At 39.3% G+C, this 26,118-nt stretch overlaps 1 protein-coding gene across 2 annotated transcripts; it reads left to right on the plus strand.

Moving 5' to 3' along the window:
* The first annotated feature begins 90 nt into the window (after nucleotides 1-90).
* On the plus strand, nucleotides 91-26,118 carry LOC147310583 (monocarboxylate transporter 2). Of its 2 annotated transcripts, none has more exons than XM_086268420.1 (5): nucleotides 91-275; nucleotides 11,495-11,741; nucleotides 19,768-19,911; nucleotides 20,922-21,725; nucleotides 22,106-26,118. In XM_086268420.1, exons 2-5 carry the CDS (start codon nucleotides 11,528-11,530, stop codon nucleotides 22,384-22,386), a joined length of 1,443 nt encoding a protein of 480 aa, XP_086124546.1. In that variant the 5' UTR covers nucleotides 91-275; nucleotides 11,495-11,527; the 3' UTR covers nucleotides 22,387-26,118. The 2 variants fall into 2 exon arrangements, with proteins under 2 accessions (XP_086124546.1, XP_086124547.1); XM_086268421.1 differs by lacking the exon at nucleotides 91-275 and adding an exon at nucleotides 7,662-7,778.

The following is a 26,118-nucleotide window of genomic DNA, read 5'->3' on the forward strand; positions in this document are numbered from 1 at the left end:
TTCTCCGCTGTGGTGTTTCCACGCCACTCCAAATCAGGGTCTAGGGATGGTGACAAAAAACAAAAAAGCTGGGCTGCTCGGATCACGATCTAAAACGGAGACGGGGCAGGCAGCGCCGCCCTCTGTGGTGCGCAACAGCTCAACGTCAGGCAGCGGCTCACTCAGGAAATTCAAATAGCGATCTGTCCACAACACAGCCGCACGCATCTTTATGCTCCAAGGTCATCGCAGCCGGCAGCCCGCAGAGGACACGCACGCACAGCCTCCTTCAGAAGGTAAAGTAACATCCAGTGGCCGGTTGTCATTGACTGCAGTGAAGGACGCGCCGACGTTGCCGGTGAGCCCGAGGATTAACCGAGCGATGCAGGGATGCGTGTGCGCTGCGGTGAATGAGCGCTGTAGCCTGTCAAGACAGCGGCTTGCGGCGCTGCAAGTGTCCCAGTCGGATGGGTGACCGCATTTTATGATGCGTTCAGGAGCCTTTGAAGAGAGGAGAGAAGGGAAACCCATCTGCCGCTTTTCTGTCAGTTGTCGCAGGTGGAAGAGCTGAGGTGCACAGTCCTAAAATATATTTGCACTGATTTTTGGGCTGTTTTGAAGCATCCGGTTTAGCAGGCCGTGAGCATTAAGACTGGCTTCATCCGGTCAATATCCGGTCTCAATCAGCAGCATCATATGATTAGGCTGCAGTGCTGAGGAATCACTCTCCGGTTCCTGCGCCTTTCCAGCTATAGGCATTTCTGATCGAGTCGAACTTTGAAAGAGAAAAAAGTATATTATTATCTTAGGATGTCACAAGTATTTATGTCCACGTCAGGTCTGGTTCACTCCTGCTCAGTTGGTGATCTGTATGAATAACTTCACATTCTGCATGTGATGAATACCCTATGTGTATTTAGCTTAAATGGCAAAAAGCTTACACGACCCCAGTTTTAGGTTTGAGTAGAAGTGAAAAAATGAAGTCTGTAGTTTGTAATCTATGATCCTGTCGTGCAAGTTGGCTGTGACAGAGCATCTTAGCAGGTTATCAAATATGTGGTTGTAACAGCGCCCTCCGTGGTGAGATGCTAAAATGCTAAAGCACAGGCAGAGTTGTAAACTGAAGATCATTAAGTTCTAGGTGGCTTACAGTAGCTAGTATAAACCGGATTTATCAAACCACTTGTGGCCATAGGAGCAGAACTGAAATGTTCTGAGTCGAGTTTCAGTGTGTTAAATGTCTCATGAGTACAACTTTTCAGTCACAATTTGTTATTAAAAAGTAACGTCATTTTAATGACATTTTGCTAGCAGATGAAAAGGTCTTTTGCATCCATTATTTATTTGCATTAGATTTACATGGGACTATGCATAAACTTAAAAAAAAAAAACTTTAAAAAGCTCACAATTTTTGGAAATACTGTTTTTAACTTTCTTGCTGAGAGTCTGATAATAATATTGTTACCCGCACCAAAAAAATGAAACTACCATCAGCAGCTAGTTAGCTTAGTATAGCATATAAACTGGTCAGCAGCTAGCTTGCTTTGTACCAAAGGAAAGAAAAATAAAACATGCTTCAGCTCCTCCAAAGCTCACCAGTTAACATGTCAAATCTGTATATCTGTGTTGTTTTATGAGGAGATGTGTGGGACAGTTTTTTGACCAGGTGCAAGCACGGCTAACCAGCGAAAACTTATAATTGCTATAAAGTAATACGTGTGATATTAGTCATCTGTGCTCCTTTAACTTACTTTACTGATATGTCCGGAATTTTCTTATGATTAGAATTTCCATTTTAGCTTTTTTTTAATATCCTAAGTTTGTCATATCATGCCCTTCCATCAGAAACGAAGTTAGCATTTTTCTCTATTTAGTCTCCGTCCTATTTTTGTTGCTTTTAATGTTGTCTTGTCTGTAGATTTAACCTAAACAGTCTGCAGTTGACAATGTCCACACTGTTTGTTTCTCCGAAAGCAGTGACCTTTCTGACCATGTGGGCAGAAATCTTAAAATGTGTGTTGTTGTTTGTTTTTAACTAAGTTACTCTTTGGCTAGCATTTATGTCTTTGCCCGAGGAGATTGTTGTTGTAAATGTTATACTTACAGTTGTGGTCAGAAGTTTACATTCACTCTTCATGAGCATGAATGTCATGGTAATTTATTTGAACTTTTTTTCTGGGTGGAATGATTGTACAGCATATATCTTTAATGTCTTTTAAGAAAAACAAGAATCAGGTGAACAAATTTGAATTCATTTTATATTTGTCTCTAATGCACACAGGGCCAGTATTCATAAAGACTCAAATATATAGATTCATTTAAATCAATTAATAATTGAATTGGTTCTAGGGCTAGGTTTCAAAGGCTTATTCAGTTTATCTTTGCGAGCATAAAACGTATTTGTTTGACAGCATTCCAATACTCAAAACAATGGGGAAGTCCAGCTAACTCCACAATTTTCAAACTGACACAAATTAGGAAAGTCTCTTGAGGTTCATAAGTACAAGTTGTTTTTATGTGTCATCACTTTTCCAAAATCTGCATGAAGAGCTAAACCGTCAATCTAAGGTGAGAGGAAATTGGTTAGGAGAACCAGAAACAATCCAGGAATCACCACGGCTCCGGCTTGCCATGAATTGAAAAGTGCTGAAACCCCACCATAACTGTCCACGTAGAAGTGAGTTTTAGATGGACATGGGCCAAGGGTGCTAACCAGCAAAAGAAACCCTTGCTCCAAAATACACAACTTCAAGCTCAATTGAAATTTGCAGCTATACACATAAAAAACAAAATGCCTATTATAGCTTTTTTTTTTTTGGTCACATTAACAAGAGGTACAGTATGTTTGAATGGTGTCACGGTCCTGGGTCTTATGACCCAGTGTTTTGAGTTTCAGTTCTTTTGATGTTCATAGTGTATGTTTAAGCTTATCAGGTTTCCTAAGTTTATTTGTTATCATGCCTAAGTGTTTCTAGTTCTTATTATTTCCCCCTCGTGTTCCAACTATGTTAAATCTCCCTTGCCCTTCGTGTGTTTCATGTCTGTTGTCTTATGTTGTTATGTCTGCCTCTCATGTTCCTGTTTCATTTTGGAGAGATCTCGTGTTTTTATATTATGGATTATGTTTTGAGTCCTTTGTGGTACTGTTTCGTGTTTCCCTAGATCTCAGTTATGGTTATCTTAGGTTTTGCTCTTTGGCTTCGTCATATGGCTTCCCTGTGTTCCATGTTATGTCCACTGTGATGGTTTTGTACCATATTTCAGGTTCCTATATTCTGTCTCCCCAGTTGCTGTTAAGTTTGCATGTTTAGAATTCAGTCAGTGTGTTTCCTGTTTTACTTTGAAGGTCCATGTCTCATGTGAGTGTTTCTAGTTTTGCTTCCCTTGCCTCGTCCTGCTTTATTACCCTCAGCTGTTCCTCCATGTGTTCCCACTTCCCCTAATCACCTCCTGTGTATTTAAGTCCTCTGTTTTCAGTGTGTGATTGTCAGGTCGTCTGTTGTCCACGCCATGTTTCCCATGCCATGCTTCCAAGTTTCTTGCCTAGGTTTTTCTTATTGCTTGTTTAGATTCCCCAGTTTAGGTTTGTGTTAATTTTGCTTCAGTTTGCCTTGCCCTTTGTTTGTACCTCTTCTACTAGCCTTATTAAACGGCTCGCCTTTTGTTAACATTTCAAGTTCTGTTCCCTGTTCCTTGGCGTCTGCGTTTTGGGTCCTTTTTCAATTCATACAGTCTGCCCTCGCCAGACTGTGACAAATGGAGTTAAGGTGAGGCTGTCAAACCTGAGAACACTGTTCCAACTGGGATGATCTGATATCCTCGTGTCGATGTTGTTCCCAAATCATCATAATAAATGTTGTTCCAGGTTCAACATTGCAAGTGACCAATCACATTGTTGTGACGTCCCCCTTTTGTGCCTTTGAAAAATACCGCCTTAAAAAAATCTACTTCACTTGTGACAAGAGAAACCGCTTCTGTCCGCCGATCCAGGAACTTGAATTCTTTGCATTTCAGGATACTTTCCTTTAATAAACGGTAAGCATTATACATATTGTCCTTACAGAGGCGGTTTCTCTTCCCGCAAGTGAAGTAGATTTTTTGAAGGCGTTTGTTTTTTTTCGAGGTCGCGGATGACGTCAGCAGAAGGTCACTTGCAATGTTGAACTTGGAACAACATTATTTATGATGACGAGGGAACAACACGAACACGAGGATATCAGATCGTCCGTACCAACTGTCAGGCACGGTGGTGGTATCATCATGCTCTGGGCCTGTTTTGCACAGTGGATGGAATAATGAAGAAGGACTACCTTCAAATTATTTAACTTCACTTCACATCAACAGCTGGATGATAGAAACTTGGACACAACTGGGTTTTCTAACAGGACAGGACTGTTTTGGAAACCTGCTAAACCTCTGGATTAGGTTTCATTAGTATGACCTCATGAACACTAAACATGGCGTATACTCCACACTGAGAAAATATGTTACTTACTTACTGTTAATCACTTAACATCCAGAATAGTCAAACTACAGCCAGGCCTTGGGTTTCAGCATTGTTATTTTGTCATGTAAAACCCATGTAAATGCACTCTGACAGCAGCTGCCTCCTCAACAGTGTACTGCAAATCACGAAAACACAACAGTTAAGAATAAGTAAGAGGGTCAAAGATTCCAAGTACGGAGCAAGCCTCCAGACTCCACAGATCAGCTCGATAAAACGTCCACAGGATGTCCCTAAACATGGCCTATCCAGAAGCTTAACCCACAAGACCCAAAGGATCTGGTACCACAGGTCACCCTCAGAAGTTCCATACCTTGATGGATCAGCAGTACAGTTGCAAGGGTTTGAAAAATAGTGATAGTTCACAAATGAAAAAAAGTTAGCTCCCTACATTAAAAAGAGAAAAGAAAGAGCAAAGAGCAGACTCAAACTGATTCTACCTGATTCTTATTTGAAAGATGGAAATCATGCCAGATGTGAACCCACCCATGACACACCATCACAGAACCACTCGGCACTGATCAAAAACTACAAAAACAGTTTCTTTGGACTCTTATGATGGCTAGTTAAGTTTTTTTTGTACCCTATTCGTCAAGTAATAAGGTACAAAAAGTACAAATATTCTGAGCAACAGAATTAGTATCATTACATAACATTAGTATCCTTCCCCCCATACACATTTCTAGACATGACTAACGTTTGCTGTCTGACTACTAAATATAACATGATTACAGTTCTGTGACCTTCATGACATGGTCAGAGGTGTGTAGCGGAGAGCGAGCTCAGGATTGGATGTTTAATGTGGGTGTTGGCAGCCCATATGGAAAAGTGAATAAGCCTCCCAGCATGCTCTTGTGTCCACACATGAAATTTATTTTCTAAATCAAGGCATCCCGGAGTTAGTAAAAGGCCAGAAGCTGAGGAGAAAGGGAACTACAGTGTTAGTGTACTTTATGGGGAGACCCTCTGCCTGATGGCCTTTTTAATCAGAAAGCAGATTTTAAAGGAATTATTTCTTTGTGAAAGAATATGGGCGAGTGTGTTTGCCTGACTGCTGAAGTGAGATTAGATTGTTGTTGTGATGATAAGAAGATGGCATGTGTGCTTTAGTCAACATTTAGAGAGGTGTTTATTGGGTTAATAATGAACTTCTATTTTAACAATGGGTGTACTGTTACTTGGAGGTTACCTTAGAGCTAATCTTCCATTGCCATAACTTCAAGTCCCAGCATGAGGCTTTGGCGGAGTCAGGAGGAGGCGGGGGGCATGCTGGCAAGCTGAGTGTAGAGGTCAAGTTTCCTTTTGTACTTACAGGATATGTTCACCTGAATAGCTTTTAAGTGAAGCTTTTGAGTATTTCTTCTGTTCAAGGTCTTCACAAATACAGACAAATCCTACGCTTTAATTTATCTCCTCCAGGTAAAACCGGTGTCCTCTTGCTCCGTAACTCTGATTTAGTTAACCTTCTGTTGTCCTTCATTACAATTCAAGTCTTACAAGGCTCCACAAAAGCCCATTAAAAAACATTAGTAATTGACCACTGCTCAACCTTCCACTATCAGTAAAAGTGGAAAAAGTACTTCAACATATAAGAATTCAAAGAAAACTTTTAATTAGATGTGAACATGAAAATGTGGAATTGTTGCTCTTCTGAAGGATGTCTTTGCTGTTCTTTTCATCCTCCTTTAATGGCCCCTGAAGGCTACCTTTAAAAGGTGTCTGCAATATCTCTCTCAGGAAACTATAATTAACCTCCATCTAAAAATAATAACTGGATGTTGAAGTTGTGTTGGCAGAGTTTGAGAATCATGATTCCCTTAAGGAGATATTAAAGTTTAAACCTGTGGTAATCAGTGTTTTTGTAATAACAATAAATCAAGTTCTCAATGTGTTTTGTACAAGGAGTTGTTGCACTTACTGTTTTAGAGTCTTTAAGCTTTTCTAATGTGATTTTTTATTGCCAGTTCTATGATTTGATTATAGAAACTCTATTTTGGTTTCTGCTCCCCTTGCCGTGTCCTTGCTGCCCCCTCCACTGAGCTCTGTTGTCCGGATAAGACTCATCAAGGTGAAGTCAGGTGGTCAATTCAAGTGCACTGAGATCACACAGGCCCAAAAAAACTCAGTCTGTTCAGCTTGAGCGACTCTGTGCATGGCTCCACACTTGTTGAGAAATGCGGTTTCACAGTCGCTCTGTAGAACACTTTCTAACATGGTGACTTGTGATGGATTCTTTGGGGGATTTATTATGATGCTTGAAAAATGCGGTTAATCCAAATCAGTGCCAGTTGGCCAATCCTTCCTCTTGGGTCAGAGTGAGATATCTTTAAAAATACTGGAAAAGATATTACTGGAAAATAATGAATTCAGCTCATTTTGACTTGTCTTCTATTGCCGTCTTCCAATCAAGATTTCTGTTTACGTTGGTTTCTGCCAAAACACAAAGTAAGCTTCATGTATCCTTTGTGTTATTATTAGATAGCTGTTTCATGTCACTGAGCTAATGCTAGGTAGATAACATAGCAGTCATATATATATAAAAAGCAAAAGAAGAAAAGTGCTAATATGTTTCCTAATCATGTTTCCTGAACTCAGTGGAAAACATTGCTAGGCCAAGGAAACATGCTAAAAAAACATATAATAAGAAGACATAAGAACTTCAGGAAAGATTGTGATTGAATCTTAATTCACTGACATTGGACCACTAAATAATATGACTGTGGATCTTTCTGACATGGTTCTGCTAGAAAATGGACAATGGGCTTTTCATAGGTTTGGGCTAAATGATCGATGACCCAGTGAATGTATACGCAGATGGAGGACAGAAGCTGCTCTGTGTCTAACATGCTGCTTTGGAAAGACTTCACAGCTACAGTCATATTTTATGACCACTGTAAACGAGCCCTTATTTATTATGTGAAACATACAAATACTCACCATGGCAATCAGCCCATCAGTGCTGGTACTTAGTCAAACTAGCATACTGGTCTGTAACTGCTGACCTCTGTGGAAGACAAATCTGAAAAAAATTCCAGACAGGAGTCAATAAAGTTTTATTAGCACCTTGACAATGAATTATGTTTGGTTGGTGAGTTGGAATGTTTTATTCTAAAAGTGGTCTTTCAAGTGGGTGTGGTTGTACAGTCCTGTTGTTGTCACCTGACTTGTTCCTTGGCACTGTTTTATAACCCACCAGCTTTGACCCAAGCAGCAGTCAGGGCTGTAGTAGCTGCTCTCATGATCACTGGTGTGAAGGGCACAGGGGAGACGGCACATGACACTGATCTGGAAGGAAGTAAGTGTTGACTTTGTAACGACCGAACAGTGACTTTACTTTGTTTGACTTCTTGTGTAATTATATGGTTGATCATAAACCAGATCCATCAAGCTTGTGCGGACAATTCCCTTTTTTTACCTACTAGATCTTTTATGACCAATCTGTTTGGAGCTTCATATTAACAGCCATCAATTTATAAGCTGCTTATGGGTTCTGAGGATCCTTCGTGCACTGTTGTCACGTTCAATCAATCAAAACTAGTATTTCCACCAATTGCTGCTCTGGACAGTCTGTAATCTGATTAGCACGGATTAGACCTACTATATGAAACTCCGGGAAGAAAGACTAATCTTTAACTTTGATTAAAGGGGCAATACAAGATATATATATAGAGGACAGTTTTTAGCACAAGTGATGTTTTGCTTAAATCATTCACTTATTTAAAACACAGTTCCACAACTATTGAATTCCAAAATAAAAGCAAATTTAATCATTCCCCTTTGGCTTTTAATTATTATTATCTGAACTATACAGGATTTTTAAGACCAGTACCAATACGATATCAGTTTGGATATCCAATATATCTGCCAATATGGTAAAGGAAAAACAGACAAAAGGAAGGAAAAACACAATATTCCTTTTGCTTGCTAGCCAGGTAGAGTCATTCATCCATCAACACAGTGCCTGTTTTTTATCACTTGAACACAGTGATGCACATTGAAACTAGTCAGTGCCTGTGTGGCTCATTTAGTCACAAAAGTCCATACAACATTGTTAGTATAGTTTACTTGTTATATGAGTTGAAAATCTACTTGGAGGAACTGTTCTAGTTGGCTAAAAGCGAAATGCATCTACTACACAAAATCTCTACAGACTTGCTACAGCCGCACGTCTCAGGGCCCCTGAAGTTTCTTATTTACTGGTGCGTTCCAGTTGAAGTGGAAAGTTAGAAATCCATAGACATCCAAGTCGAAATTCCCAAATGAAACACCGCTCCGATTCAGATTTCTTTCTGTGAACTTTTTAAGCACAGAACAGCAGGTATTGTGCTGTCATGCTAATAATGCACGAATGGCTCTACATTGCTAAGAAACAGAACAAATCCTGTTTGAACTTGCTTTTCCAAATTTGCTACTGTAGTTCGTTCGTTTTAAAGCCTTAAAAGTGTTCATTGTGATGTCACTCTCTGGCCTCCTGCCAAGAAATAATCTTGTCTTTTATTTCCTGCTTCCTGACTTTCTTTAGCTTTTCAAAATTATTGACAGTAGCAAATGTACGAGTCTCCACAACAATGCAGTCTGCTCATACCTGAGCTGGAACAAGGAAGCAGAGTGACATCATTTATTTACACTGGTCTTTACGAGTCATTGATGCACTCGGACAGGAGAACCATATGTTTCCTGGTTAAATCCTTTGATGTTCTTAAATGAAACTTGCTCTGGTAAGATGTCGACTCAGGGCCGGTACGTTTGGATCAGCCAGCTGAATATTTTCATGTAAAAGTTAAAAACAATGATGTTGTATTTCACTTAAAGTTGTGGTTTGAATTTTCCAGTGGTTGCCTGTTGTGTTGTAGAGGAAACTGTCAGAGCTGATGGTCGAGTCGCTTGATCAGATACAAAGCTGGATAGTGAGGTTTCGTATGATGTTTATGTTTAGTCAATTTTCTGCTTGATCAGTCAACTGGCACGGGGAAGATGTTATCATTAAGCGCACAGACAGGTGAAACTTGATATGCACTGTGCGGGTCTGAGTTTTAATCGTGACCATTGTTTTTTTTCTAAATAATAAAACACTGACAATTATTTAGATGTCTGAGAAATAGCGGGTGACGGCTACCCCAGCAGCAATCTCTTCCCCTAAACAATGAATCAAATGCAGAATGCAAAAAACTGCAGTTCCTTTAATGGCCACTGGAGTCTGACTCCAAAAAGAACTCCATCCCCATAAATGCCCAACTTCAGCCACAGTCTACAACAAGAAACATTTTAGCCCTCGGTCAGAGAGGCCTAGAAACTGTCGCTAGGTAAAAATGTGGATTTCTTGGTGTGCAGCTGCTGGAGGTTGCTGGCAGATACCTGTACTGAATGGAAACTCTCTGCCTTATGCAGCATGCTTCAAAACTAGTAAACCTTACCTTGAAGCATGCTGTCCATTTTTGGTTTTGCAGCTTCACTACCACTGGACTGTAGATGGCCATGGGTGCCAAAATGAATTAGCTAAATACATAATTAAATAATGGATTAAATTACAAATAAAAGTAGAAAATAATTAATAAAATATTAATTAATTTAATTTAAAACATTTAATAATTATGTATTTATTTTAATTGTAATTCATTATTGACACATTTAATTAATTAATTCCTTCCAGTTTGAAAGAATTATAGACACGTTTTATGGTCTATTCATGACAAGTAGCTGGTAAGTATTAGCAGTACGCAACCAAAGTGCAGCACCACATAGCTCTTTGCAACCAGTTACACCTGCCAGCAACTTCCAGCAACCGCTCACCACATGTAGGAATGCAGCTTCCTCCCTAGAGACTGGTGGTTGCCAAAGGGACGCCGACCGTACTCTCGGCTTGTATGACTGAGACCTGAGGTCTTTATAGCTAATTTCCCCCTTACTAACAACTTCATGGTGGATTTAAACGCTTGGATTGTCTTTAAGCTTACAATGACTGTTCTGACTGGCAGGTATTCTAGCAACCAGCTATTGCTGATACCTGTCTGCTAGGAACAGGTCATCATTAAGCGATCAACAGGGAACCAGTTTGACTTTTAAACCTTAAAATGGGTCTAGCTCTCTAATGAAAACATAATAACACAAAGCTGAAGTGAAATCAGCGGTGCCAATTATTTCAGACTCGTACCCGGTAATCCGAGTCTGGCTGTGTTAATCTCAATAATTACTCACTTGTGATTCTGCACCGCTGACATGAGCAAACATGTTGACTCTTCGACAGGTTGCTCATTTCTGTGACGCCACACTAGCTGCCATCATCTCAGTGGGTGCCTCAAATTAATTATACAGCTGTAAATAATACAGCCTCACCTCTGACTGATGACAGAGGTGAGGCTAATGAGCTTACACAGAGCTAAAAACATAGCAGCTGGCCTTTTTGGTTTATCACGTGTCCGTGAATATAAGTGCATCTTTCTTTACTTGACTTGTAGCATCAGTACAGCGATGTGTGGCAGTAGATAGTTTCCATACTTGTTTTTTTTTTTTCCCTTACGTATAATTAGGTCAGGTTTACTCTGTATACACACCACGTGATTTTAAACTGCCACCACACTTCTGTAAGTCAAGCTCTACCCTTGTTTCATTAATGCCTGTGGGAAGGAGGTGTGCTCACGGTGAGCAGTGGGCGGGGGAGATCTGGCCTCTCAGGTATAATGAGTGCATGCCCTCTGGAATCTCGTGATCCTGTGTTTGCCCACACCCTATAAAGGATAAGGGCCTCTGGCATGTCCTCCTTGCTCTTGTGTCACATTACTGTTTGCAGCTGCGCATCTGAAAAACAGAGAGAACAAACATTTGAACCTCCTTTGTCATCCCACAGGTGTCTGTATACTGTCAATATGAGCTACAGCTTGTGATTTATCTACAGGATATACTACCCCTAATGATCGATGACATTTTCCTAGAAACAGAACTTCTCGGGTCATTTTTTCCGTAACCTTAAAGTTCTCTGTGAGTTTTGATATCCTCCTTTCTTTCTTTTTCCAGCGTTCAGCAAATCTGCATTGAGTTGGGCCAGTGATGCCAACCCCAGCCACAAGTCCTGCTGTGCCCCCACCAGATGGTGGGTGGGGGTGGGCTGTGGTACTTGGATCTTTCATCTCCATAGGATTCTCATACGCTTTCCCGAAAGCCATCACAGTCTTCTTCAAAGAAATCCAGAACATTTTCGGCGCCTCCTACAGTCAGATCGCATGGATCTCCTCCATCATGCTCGCCGTCATGTATGCTGCAGGTAAATAACTGGTTAAAACAAAGGAAAAGCTAAATGAAATTTTTCTAACATAGTTAAACCTGTTCATGTTTCGAAAGCCTCTAATAATAATTTGGTATTCTAGAGTGGGGTTGTCATGGGTTGTTGCTACAGCAACTACACGACGTAAAACATAGATCATTTAATTATTGCATAAAAGTATTATGGAAAAGTTACAAATGAATTTTGTATAAGGCGTCATATTAGTTATGCTAAAGAAGACATAAAAACAGACCTCCCACTATGAAACTGATTGAACCGGTCTCTGTCTGCATTTTCAAAATTTAACCCAGAGAACGTTTAATTAAATCATTGTTAAAGTAGAAAAGAACAGGCTTGTTCTCCATATGTCCATAATCTGCTTTATCGTGGCTGCCTGCAATAACTATTTCTCTTGGATCTAACTAAAGTCCACTTGCTGCTCCGTTAACAATAACTGATGGCTAACACAGCTATGGGTTAATTGCTAATTGTTAAACAGCGAACGTCAACATGTCTGCCAGCCAGATTAAAATTTATAACTGTTTAATACTTTACTGCTGTTGAAACGAGAGCTTTACTGACTTCTGAAGTTCTTTCTAAAGTGTTGTTCAGTGTAAACTAGCAGCTGTTAGCTAGCAGCCTTGCTTTGGGTTGTTGTGTGTGAGCTGACGGAGGCAAAGATGCTATTGTTGGTATTGATACAGTTGCAAATTAGTATTTTTATTCAGTAATAATTTGTTATTAATTAATATCTGAGTACTTGTGTTTTTGTCAATGCTACAACCTAATAATGCTAAATAACTTGAATCTAGATAGTTGGAGTTAGCAGATGCACCATCTGAAATCTGAAAAGCACGATATGAGGAAAGGCACATAGGATGGGACATGGTTTATTCAATAGTTTCTCTCATCATTGTCACACTGTTTCTACCTGTAAACACAATATGCAGTGACAGAATTGAAATGGAACTAGTTTGTGTCATTGGATCATGACCTGGATTTGAATCCACACGAGATGCTAGCAAAGCATCACATGCACAGCCTGCAGATAACCAGAGAAATTGAAGCCGAACAACAGCAACAACAACAAATTGTAATTCCTTGTGAGTCAGAATCACTTACAGCCTGGAAATTGGGAAAAAATAATCTATTGGTTGTTGATTGGATTTTGAAATAAATTGATCTGTCTTCTGACATGGAAAGAGGCGAATTTTCATTTCACTGAGGCAGAATTTTTATTTCCGCGTACTAGAATTTCTAATAGTTTTCAGCCTCTAATCAAATTCAGAGCACGATTCAGACAAATCCTTTATCTTCTCAAAATGCTGCCACATTGCCGCAGCTGGCCCCTCATTTTGTTTTGAAAAAAGGAACCTTTGAAGGGTTGGAATTTGTTTTCAGCAGGTCGCCCTCTCCACCATATTGCTCTGATCACCTGCTGTATTTCCCCACTTTGGCTTCAAGCCTGCAGTTTCCCGGCTCGGTAGTGCCATCTGTCCACGCTGTAATCCTCCTGTCACTCTGTCGTGTGCTGTTGTCATCGTCAGACCCGCAAAGCTCATTTCCTATGTTGTGTTCAATTGAAAACAAATTTTCATTCAGTAACTATAAGGTAAAGTCTTCTGCTCAAAATTAAGTATTGTGGTCTCATAAAGTAATTTGGGATTGTGAGTAATTCTGATTATGAGTAAACACCTTATGGACAGGTGGCGTTCATCAGGCTGAAACAAGCCAATGGTTGCTGTTCTGGTAATGACACAACCTCTCTAGTGTTCCTAGCGAAACATATTTATCAAACAGTAAAAAACTTGAGTGGTTATTGCTGATTGTCTTGGCTTTTTAACCGATCGCTAACTGCTGCTTTAGCTTAGCAGTGTCTATATGCCGCTATCACGTGGTTACGGCATCAATACATGCGCTTACTGAGCGAGCCGCTCTTGTTTCTCATTCGTTCACATTGATCGCAGCCATTCAGCTATTCATTAAACACCTGCTCTCTTGTTCTGACTCTCACGCTGATGATTCAATCAGAGTTTAACACCTTTCTAATTCCCCACTGCTGCTTTCGTGTGTGTATTGGTGTTTGCATGGCCCTGTCATTACTGTGGAGCTGCCTGGTAATGAGCCGACAGCCCCAGACACCCACAAGTAATAATCTAATTGATCCAAATGACTGAAATGACCTTTTACTTATTACCTCTACCCTGAGCTGCCCTGTGTCTCTTCAACCTGCTAAGCTTTTTGATGAACAAAATACTGAAAATGATGGTTTTGGCTCAGTGGATTATAGTTTATAAGCCAGTTAGGTCACATTTGTAAAGTCCCACACGACATGAGATGTGTGTGGAAGGTTGCTGGTTTGATCCCTGGCTCCTCCAGTCAAGGGCGAGATACTAACCCCAAGTTGTTCTGCGATGCATCAATCGGCCTATGAATGCTGGTGAATGATACATAGAAAGCAGTTATAGACAATGAGACAAGTTGGGCTATTATTACATTCACAGAGAGTTGGGGAATGGCTGCAATCACAGAGATATAGGATGGTGACAGATGGACCCTTAGGCCATCTGTCACCTCGATTCAGAGATGGTCTTTCCCTTTAAACGTAAATGGCCTCCTTGACTCCGCCCTCAAACCAGCGTTCCTCCCTGTCCAGGATGTGTCCACTGGCCTGTAGGTGTAAATAGACTGTTTAGTCCTTAGCTCTTCTGTGTTGTGCCATCTGCTTGTTTGGTTTCCTCGATGTGTAAGACCTGCTGGCACTTAACATTGTACACTACATTACTCTGTTTGTGCCACATAAGGGATCACTACAGGTTTTCACTTAGGCAGGAATTATCTTTCTTCTCTCCTGGATCAGCTGGAGCTTTCTTTAGGCGCCTTCCCAGCTTTGACAAATGTCCAGCTGAGATAATCACATTTACTCAGGGACTTCTTGATGTGATGTTCTTCTGCTTCCCTGGCCGCTGTGTCTGTGGGGATGGTGTTCGCTCTGTGTTGTAGCGTCCTGATGGCACCCAGTTTATCATCCACATCATGTCAACCTTAGCATGCTAAGCTATCCTTCTGTCAGAGGAGGTTAGCATTAGGCTTATACTTCAGTTTCACAGAACCCCGCTCCATATCGCCACTTTGGCTACTTTTTGATATTTGTATTGATCTCTTTTGTTGTTATTTTATAGGAAAAATCAAAAACAATAACTAAAATAATAAATAATAAATAATAAGCTAATCTTTCGCTGTGGGTCTATAGCCCTGAGCATTCAGTTATGGAACCAGACGTTTTGAGTGGCAGTACAACTGTGTAGCTACATTTCAGTTTCAGTTTTTGCATGACAGAGCTTCCTCTACAGAAGCTCTACAGATATTGCTACTAAAAATTTGCGTAGTCATTTGCTTGCCCTGATGTGCATATCACCTGGCTGACAACATGTTTTCCAGAACAAAAGAACTATCGATGCTATTCTTTTGTTTCTCTGTAAGAGAAGGTGTGGTTAAAAGCTGTAAACCCAACATGGGAAATCTTTTGTGACGGCCTTTGGCATACTTCAGCCCTAGAGTGCAATCCTGCCTCGTATTACATCAGGCAGCAGTGAAGCAACCGCCAATGATCCACTCAGCACAGCGAGTGTCGCACTGTGATGATGTGTTTAATCTGCATGCTGTGTGTTTATGTTGGATTAGTGTCGCTAATCCACAGTGAGAGAGAGAGAGCGCTGACCTTGGCTGTGGAAACGCTGCACACTGTATCACTCTCACGGTTAGTCTTAAAGACAGGATACAAAGGCTGGTTTCTCATAAGGAATACAGCCAAATATTTTGTTTTTAATGTTTTACCTGGTCATTTTAGAAAAATATTAACAATAATATTGCTTATGATGATGAGTAAATATACTTTTATACATTCATTTACTCTTATTTCTCAGTGGAAAAAGTCAATGGGAACCTTGTTTCTTGAACTTGAGATGTCATTTCCACCTCATTAACACCTTAAGGTTGCTGTATTTGCTGCATGGCAAAGTGATTGAGCAGTCCTTTTTACCACACTGCACAGTAGCTGAAAAGAGAACTGTTGCCAGTGACGTGCATGAATTATCATTAGAAATGTGGATATTGTGAGGAAACATGTAAGTGTTGTCGTCTCTTTAAAAATGAGAACTTATGTAACTTATTCAGAAGCACCTCTGTGGTGAAAACTTTACCCGCCCTGACTGATCATGCCAGTGAATTTCAAGTACCTTTAAAAATCTGCATTTATTTTTTTTCCGGCTTAAAGCCACCGTGTTAGCATCATCCAGGATGTTGCTGCTTACTGCTCTACAAGTGTAAACTTTACATCAAAGCCTCTTGTGAGCCCGAAAATTTGGATAAACTTTTATCACATAAATAAACTGGGTTTCGGGCTGGTTCACTCTCCGTTATTTCCCTTAAAACATCCGTGTAATGGGTCGGCGGTGAGTCACTTCAAAAAACCGCAGAACAGCTTTTAAAAGTTGTTTGCCTCCATTTCTGTCAACTCTTTATCCTGTTTGAAGTGTGATGGATAGCCGGCATCTATCGTGAGCTGAACCAGCCTCTTCGCTTGCAGCTCACATTAAAGTCTCGTGGAAAAAAAAAAAAAAAAACCTGTTAGACGCGTCTCTATATGTGTCATTCCCTTTTGGGATCTAGGTGCTTATATTTAGTTTGGGTCTTTGTCCACTGTGTAATGAAGTCCACGCTGTGTCTGGCCAGGAGATGATAAGCCCTTTTGCAAGAGAGGTAATGTGCAGGCTCAGGGGCTTCCTCATCTTGGCCGATTCGGGTCCCGCCAAGCCCCCGAGAATACCGATCACTGCTGCGGATGCAAATGAGGGGAACTTTCCTCAAGGTCGAAAAAAGATTCATGCAGAGCAAATTAAGTGAGATGACTCCTCGCCCAGTGTGGCTTTTTAAATTGCATTGGGCCTGGCAGAAATATGATACACCTTCTGCCTGGTAATGAGAGCATTATTCAAAAAAGGAAGAAGAAGAAGAAAAAACATCTTTCATTACTTTTCTCTTTCTGTTCGATTTACACCTCCTGCACTTAAAATTCAGCAAAAAGGTTAGGAGACGGGGTGAGTTAAAAGATGCTTAGATTTCTCAAACAATTCTTATTGCTGCCTCATTATAAGCAGGGTGCTTTGTACAGAGAAAGCAATCAAATGTTCTCACACATCTCAAGTGGAACAAAATGTAAACAATAGAACATAAAGTGCCACAGCAGCAATATAATCTGAGTTGTTGAGTCAACCATTTTTAGCTAAAATCAGTGAAACGAGCAGCAAAGCAGAAAAATGTGAATGAAAATTCATTCCAGGCCCAACAGAGAATAACAAACGTCATTAAGTTAGAGGAGATTTTCCCATCACTGTTATTAGAACGGAAATGGACTTTCTCTGCGGTTTTTTTTTTTTTTTTTTAATGCAGGAAGAACTAGATTTTAATGACAGCAAGAAGCACTGCAATAGCTTTGAAGTGCACTTAAAGCAAGTGCAAGATGCAGGCTTTTGTTATATGAATCCCATTTCAACATTCTTGACATCATTTTGTATATAATTGTTATTTGTTTATGTGGATGTAGTACATTTGTAGCATTCATTTCATTGTTTAGTAAAATTATTAGTAATGTTGTTACATATTGTTGGTTACAAGCTGTTACTGTAAAGTACATAACACCTAACCCCAACCAATCACGGCAGATGGCCCCGCCCCTCCCTGAGCCTGGTTCTGCTGGAGGTTTCTTCCTGTTAAAAGGGAGTTTCTCGATCCCACTGTCGCCAAAGTGTTCGCTCATAGGGGGTCATGTGATTGTTGGGTTTTTCTCTGTATGTATTACCTTACAATATAAAGCGCCTTGAGGCGACTGTTGTTGTGATTTGGCGCTATATAAATTGAACTGAGTTGAATTAGATAATAATCATAAACAGTGTCATTTCCTATATGTTGCTAATACGAACAAAAAGGCAGAATTTATTTTAAGCATAGTTTTTAAGATAAAAGATATAAACGTTTGACCTTATTTGACCTTGACCTTGAAATGTCATATGATTTTAAATCATATTTCGGTACTTTTTACATGTTGACAATACACACCACCTGCACCAATCATAGTTTATAAGTTACAAGGCTTTTTGTAAATTTTCCACCAATAAATCATTGAGTTTATTTTGAAAACCTTGGTGGATGCAAGCCAAATTTGGATGGATTGTGACCCCACTCTACTCCCCTTCAAAGTTTTATCTGAATTCATTCAAAGATTTTCAAGCTATTGTGTTTAGAGACAGAGTGACATGCACACCAAAAACACAACCTCCTTGGCGGAGATAATACAGTAAATACCTGTGGTTATCATCCTTACTAATATTTTAAAATATTTTCATTTTAACCCTGAATAATTTGATGATTTTTTTGTGTTGTTGACCCAACTCCAGTTTCTATTAGCTTAATAGAGCGATAGCTTCAATTTCCATCTTTCAACTTGTCTTACTTTCTGACTCTATACACTACAGCTATAGCTTCATGTTTAACTCTTATGAGTTTTGCTTCCATTAGCACCAGGCATCTATTTCCATTATGGTAACTAGTAGCATACAGTGAAAACTTTGTACTAACAGTTAGGACCCTGATTAAGCTGGCAAAGCGGTGAGATAGCAGTTAGCAGCTAGAGAGCCAGATATTTTCCTTCATGAGTTGCTGAACCAAGGCTGAGGGTTAATATTGGATTCAAATTTACTAGTCTACTAGTCTTATTAGATCATTATATGTCAGTAATGTGATTACATGGTGTCCTGTTGACCACAATTGTCCAAATATACTACAGCTTTAAAAATTAAAGCCTGACTGATGTGGAATTTTTGAGACTAATGACGATAATGGTGATAAAAAGAAAAAAATGATTCTTGTTCTTTCTGACACATGAAATGTAATTCGATTTCCCTAACATTTGTTATGTGTAGTTAAGCATTTGCTTGTTTACACTCTTCCCAACTCTGCTGGGATCAACTGCTTGTTACATTTGTAGCAATCTAAACAGTGCTTGAATGCTTGAAGGGTGTTTCTCCAGTCTCGACTTTTCAAAATTTCTTTGCCCACAATTTTGTTCTACATGTACAACAACAACAAAAAAAACCTATTCTATTCAATTCTCTTCCATTATAACGTTGGCTGATAATATCGATGTGTGAATAAATCAGGCAGGCTCCACTGAAAGTCTTGCTCAGTGCTGGATTTCACATTGGAAGTGCATCCTGGCTGATGAATTCAGTGCTGAGATTCATGGATTTCATAATGAAGGTGCATTCGGAGATTTATTACAAGTCATACATACCTACAGCTCATAGCATAGTAAAACTATGGAAGTGCCTTTGTGAGATCTAATCAGTCTTTTCCTATTAACATTTGTTTAATAATATTCACACAGACCTCTGTTTTTTCTTTTCATTAAGTCATTTAGATAACATGGTTACATTAGGGATTTCTTATAACCTAATTAACCTAATTTAAGACTTTGGCTGTGAGCTTTCAGTGTCATTACATGCTGAAGTTGCATAATTAGTGACCTCACATGCTCGCAGTAGGCGACTCTTTTGTATCCCTTACAAATCTGGATTCAGTGAGTAAACTGAATGTTTTCTTAAGGCTGTTTGTTTGCACAGCCTCTAAATGTGCAGCCGGGAGAATAAAACATTAGTTAATGTATTTCAACACAATGCATTTTTTTACATAACTTAAACTTGTCAAATGGAATTTAAAAAGTAATTTTACATGCAAGTCTATTCTGTTTAATCACACTGTCACTTTACTTAAATTAATTTGACACACGATGGTGGGAGTGCCTCGTTTAAAAATTGAAACAACCTAGTTTCTGCTATTAATAGCTGCTGGGTTCTGGGTGGTGTTCGGCGCTAACAAGATTAAGTCATTATGCGCTCACTTTCAGTGATCCTGACAGCTGTAAACATGCAAACATGTGGTTTGATTTTCTGTCTTCTATATTTTGCAGGTCCCATCAGCAGCATACTGGTGAACACATATGGCTGCAGGCCCATCGTCATGATGGGGGGCTGCCTCTGTGCCCTGGGCATGATCTCAGCTTCCTTCTGCACTAACGTGTTGCAGCTTTACATCTGTATGGGAGTTGTTACTGGTAAGTCCATCTGAATCCGTTTAAATCCATTTTGGGTTAATTTGATTATTCATTGGAATCTGGTTAGAAAAGAAAATAGTTTGCTGTATATATTTAAGTCATTTTCTTTTATTTAAAATTTTGTAAGATTAATCATTTCCATATTTGGACGTGGCACTTGTTTCATGTTTTCCAGAAATCAGCTACAGTACAGTACAACAGTATCAATACAGAGCATTAAAATGTCACAAATTTACCATCTAATGATCAATATTCACATGTGGGGAACAAACCATTTAGTGTCCTGTTGTACTGTTAAACTATTTAATAGCTTTTTAAATCAGTCGCTCGCAATGCATTGCATTAGGAAGGGTTTTTTTCTTACCTCTTTATGAATAAAACTCAAGTGCAACTGAAGAAAACACCATCAAATAGAAAACTGTTGCAAAAGCATGAAAAAAACATACAAAAACAACAGAAATACTAAAAACAGCAACAACAAAAAAACCAGCTGCACTTTCCTTATGTTTTGTGATTTGTTTTTGTTTTTTACTTCCACTGTGTTTTATTCATTTTCCATTCTGTTTTTTTTTTTTAAATATATCCAGTGTTTTATTCAAATTGTTGTGCTATTGCAGCATTTTTCTATTTGCTGGTATTTTCTCTGTGCAGGCAGTGTGCACACTGCTAATGCTGTTCCACAGCAGGGATAATGATGACCTTTTTCATTTCGTGCATTAGCCTGCTAATATCAAGCCTCCTAATAAGCACAAATTATAGTTGTGGCTGACAGGAATGTCCTTAGTTTTATAGATTCAAGCCAAACTGCTGCTGTAGCATAGCTATAAGCACCAAAGCAACATCAACAAAAATCCTTTTTTGCTTAAAGCTATTCTTATAAGTCTTTTTTTTTTTCAAACTTTATTTTAATTTTAGTTCTTATTTAGGTAAACAAAAAAATAAAAGTAGTATTATTGTAACTGCAGTTAAAGCACAGTTGTTTCAAGTTCAATGCCTTTCTTTCAATATAGGACTGGGGCTGGCCTTTAACCTGCAGCCAGCGTTGACTATGATAGGGAAATACTTCTTTAAGAAGCGTCCGATTGCTAATGGGCTGGCAATGGCAGGCAGTCCAGTCTTCCTCAGCACCCTGGCTCCTCTCAACCAGTATCTCTACAATCAGTTTGGCTGGAGAGGAAGCTTCCTCATCTTGGGTGGCCTGCTGCTGAATTGCTGTGTGGCAGGTTCGCTCATGAGGCCTTTAGGACCTCCACCTGGCAAGGTCAAGAAGGATGAAGAGTTGGCCGCCATTGCTACCACGAGCAAGGAGAAGCGCAGTTTTTTGCAAATAGTTAACAAGTATCTGGACTTATCTCTGTTCAAGCATCGTGGCTTTCTCATTTACCTGTCGGGCAATGTCATCATGTTCGTAGGCTTCTTCGCACCTATTGTTTTCCTTGCTGCCTATGCAAAGGACATGGGTGTAGATGAGTACTCTGCTGCCTTCCTGCTCTCAATCCTGGCTTTTGTGGACATGGGTGCCAGGCCTTCCATGGGGCTACTGGCCAACTCACGCTGGGTCAGACCCAAGATCCAGTACTTCTTCAGCTTTGCTGTACTGTACAATGGAGTATGCCATATCCTCTGTCCACTGGTTGAAAGTTACACTGGTTTGGTGGTGTATGCAATATTCTTTGGCTTTGCCTTTGGAATGGTCAGCTCAGTGCTGTTTGAGACCTTGATGGACCTGGTTGGAGCTCAGAGGTTCTCCAGTGCTGTGGGACTGACCACCATTGTGGAGTGCTGCCCAGTTCTCATTGGGCCACCATTAGCAGGTACAGTCTTTCTGTTTTTGAGCATATTTCATTCATTTACCTGTTTCCATTCAATTTAATGCTGTCAAGAACAACGAATGATAGCATCTATTTGCAGTCAATAGATCCTGGACTACTGCAGCTAGTTGAAAATGATACCAGTCCTGAAAAACACTTTAGTATTTTGCCCTCCACAAGTTAACCAGCTGATTGGTGGAATCCCAGAAATGGAAAATAAATGATTTGGCAACACAACTTTAAGGAAAACACTGACCGAACCCACAATTCAAAATTAAGTGACATTAGCTGAAACATGTTTTCGGTATAGTGTACCTCAGTTTTACATGTGATACTCTAAAATGTATATTATTTATATCTTAATATTTTCTGTTGTCTTGCAGGGAAACTGGTCGATGTCACAAAAAATTACAAGTATATGTATTTTTGCTGTGGAGCTATTGTGATTCTGGCCAGTATTTGGCTCTTCATCGGAAACTTCATTAACTACAGACTCTTAGATCGTGAGCGCAGGCGTGCAGAGATGTACAAACGGACTGAGACAGAAGATCCGGACCAAACTCTGGATCAAAAGGAGGCTGATGGCGAAGCCCAGGCCACTGAAGAACTGGTCGACGAAAGTCAGAAAGACGAGCAACCTATGCAGCGGGAAACCAACATCTAGATTGTACTACTCTGCAAACACCTCACTGTCACCACTGCTGCAATCTTGCCACACCCTCCACTATGATCAGACTGAGCTCCGAGCTAAGAGGTGCCTCCCGGTGTTCCGCCAGGCTCTATCTGGGGTCCTCTACTTCTCTAAAGCCAAAGCAACAGCAGTGTTGTAGGAGAGGCTGTGAGGGATAAATTCTCTTTGACAAAAAGTAAAGTGTAACATACTGTTTGCATGTGAAGAGGCTAAAAGTCAAAATGTTTGTGGTAGTACTAACTGTATTTTCTTTTTTCCAACATTGAGCTTGTATCGGAAATACTATAAACTGCGGCGTGTGGAGAAACACTCACATGACACAGTGGCTGTTTGAGTCAGTACAAGGGAATATTGTTTCTGTCCTATAAAACTAGGACAAGTGGGAGCAATTGTAGCAGCAAATTAAAAAAATTTGGCAGATAATTTTGAAACCTTCATCAAAGATTTATCTGCTGCCGTTTATTAAAATAATAATAGTACTGACTCTGTTTTAAATAGATTTTCTGTGTGACCCAACAGCAAATATCTTTCCATTCTTCCTGCTGCGTCTTCTGACCTGAATGCATCATAATTCCAACAGCACCAGCAACCACATGTTTAAAATAAATAAGCCTCCTTAACAACATAACTGGTAAATAAGATAGGGGTTTTTTGGCATTCAAAGACATTTCCGTCACTTAAACCAGTCTCCGTTACTTGTGATGTCTTGACCACAGACTGCTGATAAAAGATGGACATAACTTCTGATTCATAAACGCAAAGCCAGTATGGAAGTGCCTTAAATATGCATTTTTTTTAATGGCCACTGGGGGGTGCAAACAGTAGTCCAGTTTAATGAAGGTCAATACAGATCACTAGATCTTATTAAAATGACATAAATTTTCATTAATTATTGTGCATATAAAACTTAAGAGTATCCTTTTGGGCATGCTTTGTGATTGACACATTGTTACATTGCAGGACTTCCTTTTTGTGGGAACCAATCCTTTCAAAGCTCAAAGGTAGCGATGGAAAAAATGCTTAGCTCAAGGCTTCGCATTGGGACTTCTTTAACTGATGCTTAATGACATGGTGGTTAAATCCATCTTTTATATACAGTCTGTTCTTGAAGTTGAACTAATTTCAACCTCTGGCTTCAGCCAACAAGCAATTTCATTGCATTTTTTTCAGCATCTGGGTTGTTTGAGGTTCTACACCCATATTGGACAAGCTAAATGGAGGGTGCTAAGTTGCTAGTGCAAATAGCTTACCAGAAAAGGCAGATGAAGGAATCACCTTTGGCCATAGTAATGAACACACCCATTCTACAAGTATCAACATTTAAATGCAAAGTTGTGAAGAATGGGACTGTACCTAATTGCACTGTGCTTTATATGGCAACTGGGTGCCCTAAAATTCCAACTTCCATAAATAAGGTACAGATGTGTTCACAGCTGGCGCCTGTGTATTATGCTGTCCATCTGAGAACTCTAACTTTATGCAGTAAAAGCTGCCAAAAAGTCCAAGCTCTGATCGGGTCATAAAATGCTACGTTAAATGTCTTGGGTCCCATATTCTTATACTCACATATACCGTGTGCCGCACTAAAAGTGAAATGGCCACACTTCATTCCAGACTTCATTATGAAATTGCTGCAATTCAGTGAATTTAATTATGGTTGAATGTAATTTCCTCTGTGGGCCTTAAGAAGGTATTAATGACTAAAAACCATCGATTACGAGTGGTTTTCTACATATGAAGCCCATAAGCAATATGCTCACATTGTAACACAGCTATACAGGGAAACATATTTATAGTGACCATTGCCTCTCCATACTGTGATACATTGCCTTAAATCTAGTGCAGTCAGTGCAGGGGAGACAGTGAAAACTTGATGAATCTTGATAAATCTTTGTGTTAAACGTGGTCCACCTCTTTGGTTTGATTAACTTCCCAACTCATGAGAAATCAATGTAACGTGTGTATACTACGTGATAAAGCTTTAAGTAATTGTATTCTATATGCTGTAGTCATTAACAAACTAATTCACTAACAACCCGCGCACCAGTATGTTAACAAAATGAAGGAACACGTCACTAATTAAGAAAAGCTAATTGTGTCCAAGTGTGTCGTGTTCACTCAGATATTTTGGTTGTTATAAATGTCAGTGTTGTTCAGTATGATATCCATTACATGTGTATTTTTGTAAACGTCACCCTGCTGTGCTGCTGATCAGTTTTTGTCTGAAAACCTGGAGCTAAAAATGACCAAATGATATCCTGCCACAGATAAGAAAGCCAAACACATTTGCAAGTAATCATGAACATACACACTGGTCCCTTTATAAATGGTGGGATGTGTATTCAGAACTCTGAAATCCTGATATCAAGCTGTGTATCAGTGGTTCAACCATATCTTGTCTTTATCTAAGACTCATGATAATAGTGCTGTGATATCCTCTGTAGGTGGGTTTGAATCGGCTGCTGTTTTGCTTGTCTGTGTGAACTCTGGTATGAGTATTGACCACTGCTGTGTTCTTTGTTTGTTTTGTTTCTTGCAAGTAAGATTGTTCAGTTTCTTTGAGCTCTTTTTTGTCCTGGACTTAGTCTCACATATATTTTCCTTTAAGAATCACTTAATCTGAATCTCCTGTTATGGCCGCTTGTCTCCAGAAATGCACTTTAGTTCATCAGCATTTCATTCCCGTATCACACAGTATTTTTATATACTGTCATGTCTGTACCCTCCTACATTTAAAGTCTGTGAATGTTACTTTATTCAGCCTGCACTTAATTAGTGGAAAGAGGTTCACTATGAATGCTGCAAAATCACTTCTATCAAATAGCACTGCCCCCTGCTGGTTTCAAGCCACATGAAAGGTCAAGAAAGCCAGGTTGTTGTTTGTTACATTTACCTATTTATAATATCAAAAACAATTAATTTTTCATGGGATAAATGCATGAGCATTTTTCTTTTCTAAACTATATTTTCTTGATATTTATAGGTTGAATTATACACAAATAACAAAGCAAAATCTTGTCATGTGAAAATAAGGGGAATATAAATTAATTTCAGTTTCAGTTTCATTCCTATTTTTTCCAGTGCCCAATTTTCCCGGTAATTAAAATGATGCAGTATGGATAATGTTATTTATGCAAAAAAAAAATCATATACCATTAAATTTAATGTGTGATAAGGTAAATAACATGCTTGGAATGTTCTTATATTTACATATTGACATCCAAAACAAGCATTTTGTGTATTTTTTTAAATTACGTTTATTATCAATTATAAGGTGTAGCATCTCAAAGATTGTGTTTATTTTCTTTTTATGTGTGTATATTTAGAAAGAAGACATTTATTTTGAAGTTTGCTTAAAACCAATTTTAGCAGAGCGATGACATTTAAGCGAATAATAATGACTCCTCCCCCTGTGGCATTATTTTTTTAAACACAGTTAACTATTAAGCAGCTTAATTTATTATCCTGGTGTGTGGAGGAGGTGTCACTTCGCTGTAAGATATATGCAGATGCTAACGTTGTTGGACACTGGACAGCACTTTGCAGCTAACACCCTTAGCTTGTTGAAATGACAGCAGATTGGAGCTTTTCATTCATATACTAAATAATATAAAACAAATCGTGAACTGTTAACTATAATGATCTGTTTTTCTTTGAATAATGTGTATTACATTTCAATAAAATTATTTTCTTTTTGTATGAGAA

The sequence above is a fragment of the Aulonocara sp. 'chitande type north' Nkhata Bay genome, linkage group LG17 (genome assembly GCF_057382095.1).
Source record: "Aulonocara sp. 'chitande type north' Nkhata Bay isolate Kocher_YH1m ecotype deep benthic linkage group LG17, A_spYH_male_GT1.1, whole genome shotgun sequence".
Classification (NCBI taxonomy): domain Eukaryota; kingdom Metazoa; phylum Chordata; class Actinopteri; order Cichliformes; family Cichlidae; genus Aulonocara; species Aulonocara sp. 'chitande type north' Nkhata Bay.